Raw genomic sequence first — 15,117 nt, forward strand, 5'->3', positions numbered from 1 at the left:
CAGTGGAAACCACGATAGACTTTATTTTTGGGGGCTCTAAAATCACTACAGGTGATGACTGCAGCTATGAAATTAAAAGAGGCTTGTTGTTTGAAAGAAAAGCTATGACCAACCTAGACAGTATATTAAAAAGCAGAGACATTACTTTGCCGACCAAGGTCCATCTAGTCAAAGCTATGGTTTTTCCAGTAGTCATGTATGGATGTGAGAGTTGGTGTTAGAGGAGACTCTTGAGAGTCCCTTGGACTACATGGAGATCGAACCAGTCAGTCCTAAAGGAAATCAGTCCTGAATGTTCATTGGAAGGACTGATGTTGAAGCTGAAACTCCAATCCTTTGGCCACCTGATGCAAAGAACTGACTCATTTGAAAACACCCTGATGCTAGGAAAGATTGAAGGCAGGAGGAGAAGGGGACGACGGAGGATGAGATGGTTGGATCGTATCACCGACTCGATGGACATGGGTTTGGGTGAACTCCGGGAGTTGGTGATGGACAGGGAGGCCTGGCATGTTGCAGTCCATCGCGTCACAAAGAGTCACACACGACTGAGAGACTGAACTGAGTGGTTCAGTAATTAGTCTCATTATTAGTTCTATGGTTAAAACATGCCTCGGGAAGCAGTGTTGTCCTGAATGCAATGATTCCTTTGACCTCAGTATTTTATTCCAATACTTGTTTAGTTTCAATAGTTTTTTCATTTAATATTTCATGTCCCATTTCTCATTTAAATTATGCTACATGTATCCACCCTGGTTTGCAGATGAAGCCTAAAACTCTAGTGCCTTTCCTTAAACGCCTGGTTGGTGTTTCCTTTTCCTTGCAGGAGAAGCGACCATTGTAGGTGAGAATGAAACTTATCCCAGAGCTTTGCTTCACTGGAACCGGGCCGCCTCACAAGGTGAGTGGTTGGTTAGTTCTAAGATGAGAGTTTAACCTGGGGGCCTTTCTTTATTGTCTCTTTGTTTTTATCTTCCATAAGGATGAGATCATATCATTCATGACTTGAAACAGATCGCTTAACTTGTTTGCCTGATTGGTATTCGTTCTTAGAATGAGTTCTAATCCCAGGGTTTTTAAATTGAACTGCAGGGTCCTTGTACTGGACATGTATATCATTCAATGCTTTACTCTGAGTTTTGGTTTGAGGCTAGTGTCTTGTGTAAAATGACAGTTGAATAAACTGTAGTAGAATACAGGTATAAAACCTAAGATTGCACCTTTCCCCACTCTTCTGTTTGACCATCTCTTTCTCACACAGACTACTCCCAGCGACACCTGCCCATCTCTTCTTAACAGCGCTCCAGCTGAACTATTTAAAATGTTAAATGACACAATGGAGTACAAGGACCATTTGAAGAGTAGTGTTAGTGAAATAGAGATTACTCCTGCTGTGTTTTGCCTCTCCCTGACTGTTCCAGAGGCCTTCTTCAGAAGTGCCACTCTTCTGATTTAAATTTTTCACTGAATTTGTAGCTTGGCTGAAGAATTTGCTATAAAGTTTGTGTGTTATAAGATGGATTTCCCAGGTGGCGCTAGTGATAAAGAACCCATCTGCCAATGCAGGAGACTCTGATTCTATCCTTGGGTCGGGAAGATCCCCTGGAGCAGGAAATGGCAGCCCACTCCAGTATGCTTGTCTGGAAAACCCCATGGACCGAGGAGCCTGGCAGGTTACAGTCCATGGGGCCGCAGAGAGTCAGACATGACTGAGCATGCACATGTGCACTGTGTGTTACAGATTAACATTCTATTTTACGGAAGCATGTTAGCAGGAGGGGAGATGAGAGCTTCATCTGCTTCACACACAGTTTCTCATTGGCAGTTTTACATTTAATTGCTGTTTCAGGCTACACTGTGGCTAGAATCAAGCTTGGAGACTACCACTTCTATGGCTTCGGCACGGATGTGGATTACGAGACGGCGTTTATTCACTATCGTCTGGCGTCTGAGCAGCAGCACAGCGCACAGGCCATGTTTAACCTGGGCTACATGCATGAGAAAGGACTGGGCATTAAACAGGTGGGCGTGACTTCAGATGTGTGCGTGCTGTCCTTTTGGTTTGGGGGAAAGCATCTTCATTTTTATAGGAAATAGGCTTAGTTTGGAGTGCGCTCACATTTTAGGTGCTAAGTTAGAAGCCAGTCTTGTAGTATTTCGAAAGACTGCCCTGCACCTCTCTCATCTCAAGCATACATACGTAGTGATAGCTACACTGTTGTATTTAGGATATTAAGCCAGATTCATTAAAGTGGAAAACCATTGCTGCCTCTGTTGTTAACTCCTGTTTGAGAAACTGTCCATCAACAGCCAAATTCTGTCATTTCTAAATTATTTTGAAATAAATTAAAGTGTTTGCTACTGATGAACTTATTCTCACTCTTACACCTTCCCACTGAAGTCTAACGTTCTTTAGACCTGTGGTCATGCAAGTTTCTACCTGTGTTAAAATAACTTTGAAAAACATATCCTCTTAAACATTTTTAATTTGACATTTAAAATTTCTCCTAAGTTTCAAAGAGTCTAAGTTCTAGCTATTTTAAAAACTAAACTTTTTATAAATGGAATGACTAAATTACCTTAAATCCCAAAATAATTTGATATCCTCATTATTAACTTTTTTTTAAAAGCATGGCAAGTTTAATAAAAATTGTATCTTTTACTTTTCTCCCTGAATTTATATTTTAGTCCATTATTCCTAAAAATTATATACCAGTATAATACACTGAACACTATCATGCTTATCTGAAACAAAAAGTATGTAAATTCGAATTTGAATTTTATTTCCTGTGATTGTCGGCTGTGTTAAGAAAGATTATTGGGATATTATTATCATAGTCAATTATGAATATACTGTTGATCTCATCAAACTCATGATTTTGTAAAATTTTACTGTCTCTAATATTTAGAATGCATCTTTGAGATGAATAAAGTGAAGTCGCTCAGTCATGTCCGACTCTTTGCAACCCCATGGACTGTAGCCTACCAGGCTTCTCTGTCCATGGGATTTTCCAGGCAATAGTACTGAAGTGGATTGCCATTTCCTTTTCCAGGGGATCTCCCTGACCCAGGGATCGAACCCGGGTCTCCAGCGTTGTAGACAGACACTTTGAGATGAATAGAGTGTTTTAAAAAATTATTCTAAGTATTGTGGAATAGATGTAGCATTCTGCTTCCCATTTTATAAATATATGAGTGGAACCTCGTTCACATGAGTAAGTATATGGGAATGGGAAGAATTCTACAGCAAGGTTATTAGTTCTGTAAATGGCTTTAGAGTGCTGTGCTGTCGTGGTCCTTGTGGGCTCTGTAACAGTACCACAGAGCAGTGGCTTACGCAGCAGATGTTTATTTCTCCCATTTCTGGAGGCTGGGAAGTTGAAGGCCAGGGTGCCTGCAGGTTTGGTGTCTGGTGAAGGCCCTCTTCTTTCTGAGGCCTCTCATGAGGAAAGAGGGAGAAAGAAGCAGCAAGCTTTTTGAGGATTCTGATGAGGACGTTAATTCCGTTCATGAGTGTTCTCCCCTTAGGACCTCACCCAACCCCGATAACCTCTCAGAGCCCTCACTTCTTCATACCTTAGGGCATAGGGTTTCACATACAAATTTTGGGATAATACAAACATTTAGTCTGTAACATATGCCAAAAATCAGATTAATCTACCATTGAAGTTATTTCTAATGATCCATCACTGTGTAACTTGGGTAGGTCCCCCCTTCAGTTCTGTTGAAAACAACCAATGAGAAACTAGAGACTTGCAGAAAGAGGTGCTCGCTGGTCGCTGGATCCCCTCAGCCTCTGGGGTCGCATCTAAAAGGCTCCGCAGGGCCGATCAAGGGTCCAGGGACACTCCGTGCTCATTCAGTCTCCTGGGGACCTGTTGTGCTTAAAAGAAGGTGCTTCTCGTCACCTTGTTAACACACTGCTTGTTTGTCAAAGTGCTTATTTTATTGAATTTGAGTATTTTATTTCCAGTATGTAAGTTTTGATACATTTATATGAACGTTAGATGTTGAATATAGTTTTATCAAGAATCCGGAGCTGCAGGCTGTGTGTTCACTTTGTGGACAGTCTGCCAAGTAGCACAGCTGTTGAAGCCTCCTTGCCTTGTCAAACCAGTCGGCCAAATCCGACTCGGTTTCTATCAGAAGCCCTGACTTTGTTAATTCAAATAAAATTAATGGGCTTGATGCCTAAAAAGATCACTGGTAAATTATGGTTATTGCACATTTAGTAATAAATTGCAAAGACAGTCAGAATTAAAGTGATAAAACTCTTAAAAAAAAATCTGTATAATAGGCTGTACAACAAGGAAATTAATCAGTGCTTTTCACATCATAATTTAATTTGTAATGTTATACAAAGCTGATGCAAATTCTTACGAATAAAGACTGATGAAATGCATAGTATTCCTTTGATTAGAGTTAGGGGAGAGACTGCTGGGATCCATAATTTTTTTTAATTTATTTATTTTTAATTGAAGGATAATTGCTTTACAAGAATTCTGTTGTTTTCTGTTAAACCTCAACATGATTCAGCCACAGGTACACATATATCCCCTCCCTCCTGAACCTCCCTCCCGTCCCACCCCCTCGGTTGGTACAGAGCCCCTGTTTGAGCTTCCTGAGACATACAGCAAATTCCCGTTGGCTATCTATTTTGCATGTGGTGATGTAAGTGTCCATGTGACTCTCTCTGTACATCTCACCCTCTCCTACCCTCTCCCCATGTCCACAAGTCTGTTCTCTATGTTTGTTTCTCCATTGCTGCCCTGCAAATACATTCTTAGGTACCATTTTTCTAGATCCTGTATTTCTGCGTTAGTATATACGATATTTATCTTTCTCTTTCTGACTTACTTCACGCTGTATAATAGGCTCTAGGCTCATCCACCCCATTAGAACTGACTCAAATGTGTTCCTTTTTAAGGCTGAGTAATATTCCATCGTGTATCTGTACCACAGCTTCTTATTCATTCATCTGTCAATGGGCATCTAGGTTGCTTCCGTGTTCTAGCTATTGTAAATAGTGCTGCAGTGAACATTGGAGTACATGTGTCTTTTTCAGTTTTGGTTTCCTCAGGGTATACACATAAGAATGGGATTGCTGGGTCATGTGGTGGTTTTATTCCTAAATTTTTAAGGAGTTCCATTAGTTTTAATAAGGCATTATGATCATCTTTTCCTATTTGTTTCCTATTTTTTAAATCAACGACATATTCATACTCTAAAAATTAACCAATCTAGCATCCAATATAGATAGAAAATTTTAAGTATTAAACAAGATGAGGATTAGTGATAATTGGAATAAATAATTCAGGATTTGATTGATAGATAAGATTTAATTTCTCTTATCGAATCATCCACACAGAGTCCATGGATCACATAAAGTTTGATGCGTGATCTTGAAAAATATGACAGTGCAAGTAAAATGTGTTACTTTTTTTAAAAAATCAAAGATACTCACCATCCTGTCACTTTTGTTTGAAGGTGCTCTTTTTAACTAGTGACTCGCCTAGGGACAAGTAGAGAGAAGAGCTGGAAGTAACTGCCTCTATGTAAATGTGCAGAAAAAAGTCAGTCTTAGTGTTTAGTCTTTCTTTTTCATGGAATTCTTACCTACGAATTTAGTATTCTTTGACAATACTCAGGGCATGAGAGAAGTGAGGTTGTTAAATGAGATTTTTGCAACTCACACCATCCCATTCTATCATTTATCTGAAGGCAGAGCACCCTCATCTGAGCCAAAGTTAGTAACGATTTGTTTCCCCCTTTACAGAAATACATCTAAGATAGGGAAAGAGAGGATTGAGAAACCCCTAACACTGCTTAGAAGACTTCTGAGTATGTCCACCCCAGTATAAAGATCTCTGCTCCAACAGAAACCAGAAATTCCTTATGCTGACTGGTTTATAAGTAGGAAAAAATTAACTTGAGACCTACAGGTCACCCCCGAAGTCTCCGAGTTAACAGTGTTATGCACAGACGTTATATATAACTGTCCAGCAAGGGGGATGTCAGGTCAGGGACACACAGGTCACCTTTTCAATTTTTTCCAATAAATTCTTCAAAAGTTAGATAATTAAAAGAAATTTTACCTAATTAAAGCTTGAGTTCTTTGTTTCGGTAAGGGAAATTTTAAAATGAAACTTGAAAGGTAAGATAAACTTTCCGAACATGTGAATAGTAATTATTTTTGCTTTAGCAAGAACTGAAGCTTGGCTTTTTACCTCTGTTACAGGATATTCACCTTGCAAAGCGTTTTTATGACATGGCAGCTGAAGCCAGCCCAGATGCGCAAGTACCAGTCTTCCTAGCGCTCTGCAAGTTGGGCGTTGTCTATTTCTTGCAGTACATTCGGGAAACAAATGTAAGTGGTCCACGACTCTTCTAATTAAAATACAGATGCTGTAACCTCAACCCACAGGTTTGGTTTTGCTCAGATGGGGGAGAGGAGAAAGGACGTGTAAGTGACTGGTCTTTTCTCTTCTTCCTGGGTAAAGGGACCTCGTCAGGTGAGGGATGGGGTGCTGCAGAGCCTTTACAGTTCCCAGTGCTAAAGGGTGTCCCAGGTGGTACAGCGGTGAAGAACCCGCCTGCCGATGCAGGAGACACAAGAGACGCGGGTTCGAACCCTGGGTCAGGAAGATCCCTTGCAATAGGAAGTGGCAACCCGCACCAGTATTCTTGCCTGGGACATCCCTTGGACAGAGGAGCCTGGCGGGCTACAGTCCATGGGGTCACAAAGTCGGATATGACTGAGCAACTGTGCGTGCTTGTGTGCCCATTGCCCGTGCGTTTGTCGCTGGTGCAGATGTTTTCTGGTTAGGGAAATCTGAGACTAACCCATGACAACTTGAAATAGTAATTAACTAAATTCAGTAAACATTTAATCATGAGACTGCCTAGCAGTGACTCCGACCAAGCACTTAAAAAGAGAATTTAAGACATGGGAAGAAGCAGAACCCGAGAGCCTGCCCAGGCTCTTGTACTTCAGGTTCTTCTGCTAGTGAAACGTGTTAAAAACACGACCGGAAGTGTTTCCTAAAAATACGTAGAGTCATTTAATGTGCTCAGCGGTGGAACCTGGCTAGGAGTGGTGAGTTGCCCATTCTCTGCACAACTACCAGCTTAGTTCCCAACACAGGGCTCTTGGGCTCTCCAGTTGTCTGTTTGCAGTACCTGTCACTCCTCATCACGGATTCACTGCTGCAGCATTTCACTCTGAAGGTCTTAAAAGGTGTGCAGACAGCGGGGCTATTTAACTTTAATTCACTCCAGGCCGGAAAGGGATGATCTCAGCCTTTTGTTGGCATCTTTCAGGACGAGTTGACGCACCCTTTCACCGATAGATTCCAGAAGGGGCGTCACTCGGTGGTAACGTAGATTGAGTCCTTGCTGCTTCAGCATCCAGAAGACAGAATTGGGCAACTTCTCCATTTTGCAACCCTAACCAACGCATAGGGCTAGGGCTCCTGAGGGCTGAAGGTGCCGGCGTCTGTCCTGTCCACTGCTTATACACTCGTAATGTCGATTTATGATTGTTTGGTAGCATGAGCCAGGGTATGCTGGACGATCTGCTATCAGTAACTCAAAGGATCTTTGTTCCTTTCACTGAAAAGCTAACAGTGTGGCCACTGGCTTTTACTCTGTCAGGACTATTTCAACTAAACTATTGATAATTGTATTACATTATTATCCATATTTACCTAATTATCAGTATTGAGCATAGACTAGGATTTGGTCATGTAATACGCCGTAATAAGTTAGTGTTTTACCCCGAGGTAAAGGAGAACAATAAGATGCCCCATAATCTTACCACCTTGATATTCTCCCACCTCCCCTGCGAAAGGAGTAAAAAGTACTGATGGTAAGAACGTCAGAAGTAGAGAAAACCAAAGTCTCCTGTTGTAGGTCCTACCCCAGGAAACTATTAGTTTCCTACAATTGTTTTCCAGAAAAAATTAGATTCTGTACCTACAAATGTATATATTATTGGGACCTTTTAAATGTGGTTTTATTTAAACATAAAGGATTATGCCCCATATTTCCTTTCTTGTTGGTCCAGGGTAAGTAGCACTCAGAAAATACCAGGAATAACTTAAGCAACATTAAAATATGATAGAGAACATAATTTTAAAGTTCAGTTTTAACAGTCAATTATAGTTAAATCCTGACTAAAAAGCATTAATTGTGCAGCTATTAAACATACGAATCCCTGACACCTCCAGTTACAACACATGAGAGACCGTAGTAAAATGGCCCTGTTGTCATTAGAAGAAAGCGTTTTACTAGCGAGTGAGTCACCCTGGAGACAGGTTATAGTTGTGTCCAGACGCTGCTTCCCCGGCGCCCGTCCCCCGTTGTCCCCAGTGTTTGTTTCAGACATTTCCTGTGAAAAGTGGTTGGCAGTTAGCGCATTAAGTTACTGATGGGATGGCGTCCTGTAAGATACTCTGTTGTTGTTTAGTCGCCCAGTTCTGTCTGACTCCTTGCGATCCCATGGACTGTAGCCACCAGGCTCCTCTGTCCATGGAATTCTCCAGGCAAGAATACTGGAGTGAGTTGCCATTCCCTTCTCCAGGGGATCTTTCTGCCTCAGAGATCAAACCCGAGGACTTTTCATTTTTTCAGTTGAACTGATTGTTTTGTCTAGTCCTTAATTTGATTAGATTGGCTACTTTGGTAAAGTCTGGCGGGCTTTAACTTTTAGTTTTTTTCTTCCTGAAGTACAGTTGATGTATGACACTGTGGAGTTCCGGGTCTGCAATATAGTGATTGATGATTTGTGTAGATCGCACTGCATGTATGGCTGTTGTGAGTCAGTGGCTGTGCTCTCCAGGTTGTCGCTTACGCTACGCATGACGGTCTGTGTCTGTTAATCCCGTGCCTTTATGTTGCCCTCCCCTCCCCCACTGCAGCCACGAGTTTATTCTCTGTGTCTGTGAGTCTGCTTCTCTTTTGTTGTATTCACTTGTTTGTAAATTTTTTAGATACCACATATCAGTGATATCAGACCGTATTTGTCTTTCTGTCTGACTTATTTCACTTAGCCTAATGCCCTCCAAGTCCATCCAGTTGCTACAGATGGCAAAATTTCATTCTTTTTATGGCTAAGTAGTAATATTCCATTGTGTGTATGCACCACATCTTCATTCACCAACTGATGGACACTTAGGTTACTTCCATATCTTGGCAAGTACGAATTATGCTCCTGTGAACATTGGAGTGCATGTATCTTTCAGAATTAAGTGTTTTCGTTTTTTTCAGATAAATAGCCAAGAGTGGAACTGCTGGGTCATTTGGTAGTTTTTATAGTAAAACCTTTTTTCTAAAAAAGACATTGCAAAGTATTACTAAAACCAGTTGTTTCAATAAATTCTGTATTTATCTCTTAATCTGTGAGGTAACTTTCCTAGCTTTACGTTTAAATGACCATAATGATTTTTATATTATTCTCACTAAGATTCGAGACATATTCACCCAACTTGACATGGACCAGCTCTTGGGACCTGAGTGGGACCTTTACCTCATGACCATCATCGCGTTGCTGTTGGGAACAGTAATCGCCTACAGGCAGCGGCAGCACCAGGACATGCCTGTCCCCAGGCCCCCGGGGCCACGACCGGCCCCGCCACAGCAGGAGGGGCCCCCAGAGCAGCCGCCTCCGCAGTAACCCGCTGCGTCCCCCTGACGGGTGACCGACAAGGAAAGGGTTTGCTGAGAACGCTTGCATTCGATGTAGGACTTTGGATCAGTGGTCGCCACCTCCTGGAAGAGGCACAAGGAAGCGTTGAATTCCTGAAGCTGCTTGGAATCCGATGCCTTTATTTTCAGGGATAAGTAACTCCTACCTAAACTGAGTTGAATGTCCGTCTCAGTGCCGTGCGGAATCACAGCTCTCAGTGGCTCCCCCGCCCCCCGTTTTTACCCCGGAAACATTTGCGAGACGCTCACAGTGCTCAGTCCGCTGTGTCCAGCTCTTCCCTGGGTCCCTTCGGTCACTCCTTCACTGTGCATAAGTCCTGTCAGCCGTCTTGACGGTCTTCTGCATTGACACTAGAACTGATCAATGAAAAAAGGAAAACCCAGTTAGTTGCAAATTTAACCTTAACACGTTTGAAAGTCTGAAAATAGAACTTGCCTTTTAAGTTAAAAAAAAAAAAGTCCTCAAAGTGTTTCAGAACTGTGACAACCAAGGAACTTTTATCAGTCCATATGCAAGTATACATATTCAGCATATTCCTTTAAAAGGGAAGGTTGGGCAGTTTCTTATTTTCAGTGATTGATTGTCATACTTTATACCATACTTCTCTCCTTCAAAGACTGAAAGGTCTTGTTAAAGAGTTTTATGTGAACTTCATTTTCTTGGAGTGGAGTATATAGAAAACTTTGTGAACCGACTCCTTGAGCTAACACCTGAACTTGCCTCACCTACTCAGTATAACTTACTCGTTTGTTACAAGTATGCAGAGCCTTTATCTGGAAGCCAGAGGCTGGACTGAATGGGAGAATTAGAAAGCAATATTGAAGGACTCTGGGTAGGGTGGTACCAGGATCACAGACACACTTTCCCAAAAGTTAAAGCATTTGTTCCCAGGATTCATTTTATTAATACTTTGCATTTCTTACTGCAAAAGAACAGACTACCCTCCTGGATTCTTTAAATGTGAAATATCCTTGCCAGGCTATGGCAGACAGAAACTGCCATTACAATACTGAAACTTTAGAGAGTCGGAGATGCATTAAAATCGGTGGTTGAAGAAAGCTAGTAAAGCCTCTTTGTTCAGATAGATTTTTATTTCTGCAGCTTGACGTAACAGGAGAAAATCAACCACTTGAGTCGCTACCGTATTCACCACCCTCCCGCGGTTAACAGTAGGAAAAGGAAGGCTGTTACACTTCAGAGCTGTCTACTTAAGCAGTGTGGAGAACAGCCGTCACATACGCTAGTGAAAAACTTCAGCGAAACTCATACTCCTTTCTATGGTTGGATGGCAGCGTTCGCCAACCTGTATCCAGGCTGAGACCTGCTTAGCGTCTGAGCAGGCTTTCTGCGCTTGCTGACCTCCGCCTGTTTCTGTTCATCTTTACACTGTTTTTCCATAACCCCTCATCTGCCAGAAAACTTGAAGAGTTCCTTACCTGTAGAGTTGTAAAACTTTGGTTTTTGAAGTGGGGATTGTATTTAGAACTAGGTCTGATCAGTCCCTAATGAAGCTGAGGGCTCTAAATGTGAAGTTGTGTGCTTGTGTGTGTGTGTGTGTGTGTGTGGAGAGTATTACGAGAAACTGGTGAGCAAACTTTCCTCCTGGATAGTTGCTTCTAAACCTGAGGAGGTGGTCACAGCAAGAACCACTTGTGTAGATGTAGATCTGAAAGGTAGGACATGTTACCCTCAGAAGTGTAGTGTCGCTTTGGGCAGCTCGTGTAAATACTAAGACTTCTGTTTGCTCTCTTACATGAGAGATTTGCGTGCATTTGGTACAGGATGTTCGTGTCTTCACCCCTGCCTCTTCTCCCCAGCCTTCAAAATAAGTATGATCCACGGTCACAGCCACTCTTCGTTTCAAAGAAATTGTTTCAGTTTATTTAAACACTTAACAACTAAACTTCCATGTTTTCCTGTCATCCACCTAATTTCTCCTTCATCTTTCCTTCCCTCTTAGTACTTCGGACCGCAGTGGTCTCTCCCCCGAGGCAGACAGGAAAGGACAGCCTTGTTCTCCAGGCGGTACCGGACTTCCTGTCGGCATCCCTCTTGCCTGTGTCCTTTTCTTCATCCTCCACATCCATCTTTTTCTGTTGGCCTTTGTCCGCCTCCTATTTCACCCTGGCTCATTTGCTGCCGGCAGTCTGAATGGTGACCCTAAAATGGCTTAGTTCCTGTGACTTCATTCAAAGACTTGTCTCGACATCCTTGGCTCCCTCCCTCGGTCTGTACAAGGGACCTGATACCTGAACAAATAGGAACTGGGTTTCTCCTAATATAACGCTCAATACTTAACCTAATCAAATGGCATCCATTTGACTACAATGACAGTAACTCAAGCTAGTTAATGTCAGTGACATTAAACTAACTCCAGGATTCAGGAGTTTTACTGTTAGAATTTAGAGTTAGCAGGTAGAGTGTGGCCCAGCCCTCCACGGTAGCCCAGCTCTCCCCGCCCCTGTGAGAGGCTGTCTTCCTGCCTAACGAGGCAGTGGCAGCGGGACGTTTACTCAGCTTCCGTTCTCTTGTGCATTTGGTCTGTTGGTTGGTCAACCGTTCCAGAGTCTGGACTCTAGCTTTTTGTTTTCTGCTACAAAGGTAGCATTGGTGTTTGGGGTTTGCTATTGTTTTTTGTTTTTTCCTTTTAGTTCTTGGAGATTTTGTTTCTGTTTTCTGGGTAAGGCTTACCTTGTTTTTAGTTCCTATTCAGTGGCACAGAAAAATAAATCAGAAGGTTTCTCTTTTTTTCAAAATGATTTAGCACTTAAAGGAGATTAACTTGCGGATCATTAATCCTAATACTCTTGAGGATGTGTTCCCTTCTGCATATGCGGTTAATTTGTGAGAGTTTTACTGCTAAGGCATTGTATCTCTGTATCACCGGGAAGTTGTGGAAACTTCGGCCCATGACCTGCCCATGATCTGTTGCTTTATTTAAGGAGCTGCTGTTGCCTCCAGGAAACTCAAGAATTTTGTATGAGCTTTTTTCTTTTCTTTCCGCTCCTGTCTCTGCTCCTCGTGTTCTTCACACCAGTGTTTTGAGAGTATGCATGCAAGCCTATGAATGAAGACCACAGGCCTTCATGTATGTAGCATGTGTGTCTAGCTGCATCTGCAAACACCATATTCAGAGGTTTGGATTCACATTTCACATGCACATTTCAAAACAAAAGCGCTTCAACTGTTAAACAGCCCCCTCACTTACCAAGAAGAGCAGCATGGGCTACATTTACCCCGATAACAGCAACTGTTTGTTTTAAAACTGAATTTAATTATATGTTATACAATATTATGACTACCACTGTGTAAGAAATAAAGCAAAAAGAACTTCTATTTTCATGAAAGTTTTTCTTCAGTCACTGGTCTCAGATATAAGTGAAAATACAAACTTTCTGAATACTGTACTGTCTGAGGCACCACCTGACTTTTAAATGTGTAGTGAAAAGAAGCTAAATTTCTCCTTCCACTTGGTATTTCAAGAAGATTGAAAATATTCCACATAAAAACGATTTGCACAAGTAAAAATCGGATGTGTGCATGAGAAGGATGTCTTGGTTATGTGTAGAGTCATCTCACAGCACCAGTTTTCCTGTTTGGAATGATAAGATGACACTGTTCTCTTTGATTTAAAAAAAAAATCATAACATTTGATACGATCAGGTGTAACCACTATTGATATTTAGGAGACATTTTAAAAGACCGTAAACTGACATTGGAAAGAACACCATGGTAGACTTTTTGTAAATTTATTTTGTATTTAATTAAATTCAGTATAAAGGCTGGTGAAGTGTAATATAATTGTGTAAACAAATCCTGTTAATAGAGAGATGTACAGATTCGTTTTGTACTGTATCTTGAAACTTGTGAAATAAAGATTCCACCTCTGGTTATCCTGTATGCTAATCATGTACCATGGCCAGGCACCACTCCACATAGACTTTTTTAAAAACCTGAATGATTCAATTTTTTAATGAACCTTTTGGATTTTCAGAAGCTTCTGGAAAAGCATTCATTAGGGGCACTTTGAATCCATCTTAAATTTAAGTATTGAAATTCAGATTTCTGTAAGTTGAGTATTATCCTCCAGAATACAGAGAACATGAACTTGCTAAGAAGCATTTCCATGTTTAAATCTCTGAGATCTTGGACCTGAGTTGGCCTGTGATGTATAGTATGCATGATTCATTTTAATCCTGATTTTAGTAAAACTTAGCTAAAGTGTGTTTAGCCGTTGCCTTTTCCCAGAAGGTTTTTACAGAGCTGCATACCGTACAACATAATGAAATGTACATGGGATAAGTAAGATCTTGGTAAAGGGGAAACAAAGGAGAAAACTATATTAAATCAGGAGTGAACATTGTACAGAGATGCTCATTAGAGCTGGGCTACAGAGATGGCCCTAGCATCCTAGCAGCCAACTCAAAAGAAACTGAGCCAAATTGTTCAGCTTAGAAGCAGCAGATCCTTTTTAAAAAGTCCGGATGATGCAGATTGTGGCAGGTGAGAAGTTGCACCTCAGATTTTACTTCTGGGAAGACAGTCAGCCAACCAAGATGACCTTGACTAACTTTGACTGAAATCAAAGTCGTGAGGAAGTTGTACATCAACTGTAACATCAGGAGTGTGTTCATTCAGCCTGGCATTGGGTGTGATGCCTGTTTACCAGTTAACCCCTTTCTGACAAGTCATTAAAATGAGTCCTGGGGCTTCACTGGATGCAGCTTGGTGAGAAACAGCCTCTCCCTTTTACTTGTATGGCACTAGTTTTGATTGGCCACACTAACCCTGAAATTTGCTTATACTGTGTCATGATGTATACATGAATATATGCAAGTAAGAAATTAGAAATAATTTCTGTAGTAGAAACTATGGGGGGAAAATGAAGTAAAGATTTTTGAATGTTTTGCAAATCACTTGAAGAGTCAAGTGAAAAATGAGCTTTAGAGTTTACCAGTTCAAAAGGAGAGGTGCTTCTATGTTACAGGTCTTGTATATTTCTTCCAATATCATTTTCACCACTGCTTAGAAAGCCATCACGCTGAACAACCTTATGGGATCCTGAAAATTCTGCCAACCTTCTAATTTATTGTTAGGATTACATTTTGAGGAAAACTCTGGTTTTCCTAGTGGCCAAATGTTTTCCATCTGGATTAATTTCTTCTAAACAGGACCTTGTGCTAATGCTGAATTATGTGTTAAATCCAACTTATAAAAATCCCACATGATTTTTTTTCTCGTGTAAGTTGAGTAGAATGTGGTCGGTTAATTGACCCAAGAACATTCATCTAAATATTTTCAGGTTTTGCTCACTCCAGTTTCCTTTTGCCTTCTCTCTACCACCCAATACAACTCTATTTAGCCTCTCAGGATTGAAAAGAATTTCTCCTAAGCCTTACACATATCAGATA

At 41.2% G+C, this 15,117-nt stretch overlaps 1 protein-coding gene across 1 annotated transcript in view; it reads left to right on the top strand.

Moving 5' to 3' along the window:
• Positions 1-13,599, top strand: part of SEL1L (SEL1L adaptor subunit of SYVN1 ubiquitin ligase) — a 57,887-nt gene extending 44,288 nt beyond the window's left edge. Inside the window, exons 18-21 of the mRNA XM_055435698.2 lie at positions 827-901; positions 1,850-2,022; positions 6,239-6,367; positions 9,464-13,599. Of these exons, the coding sequence (XP_055291673.1) occupies positions 827-901; positions 1,850-2,022; positions 6,239-6,367; positions 9,464-9,673 (587 nt within the window). The 3' untranslated portion in view covers positions 9,674-13,599. The remainder of the gene's footprint in view (positions 1-826; positions 902-1,849; positions 2,023-6,238; positions 6,368-9,463) is intronic.
• The last annotated feature ends 1,518 nt before the right edge of the window (positions 13,600-15,117 follow it).

Source organism: Moschus berezovskii, chromosome 9, assembly GCF_049115385.1.
Source record: "Moschus berezovskii isolate FMDL1 chromosome 9, NW_MosBer_1.0, whole genome shotgun sequence".
Classification (NCBI taxonomy): domain Eukaryota; kingdom Metazoa; phylum Chordata; class Mammalia; order Artiodactyla; family Moschidae; genus Moschus; species Moschus berezovskii.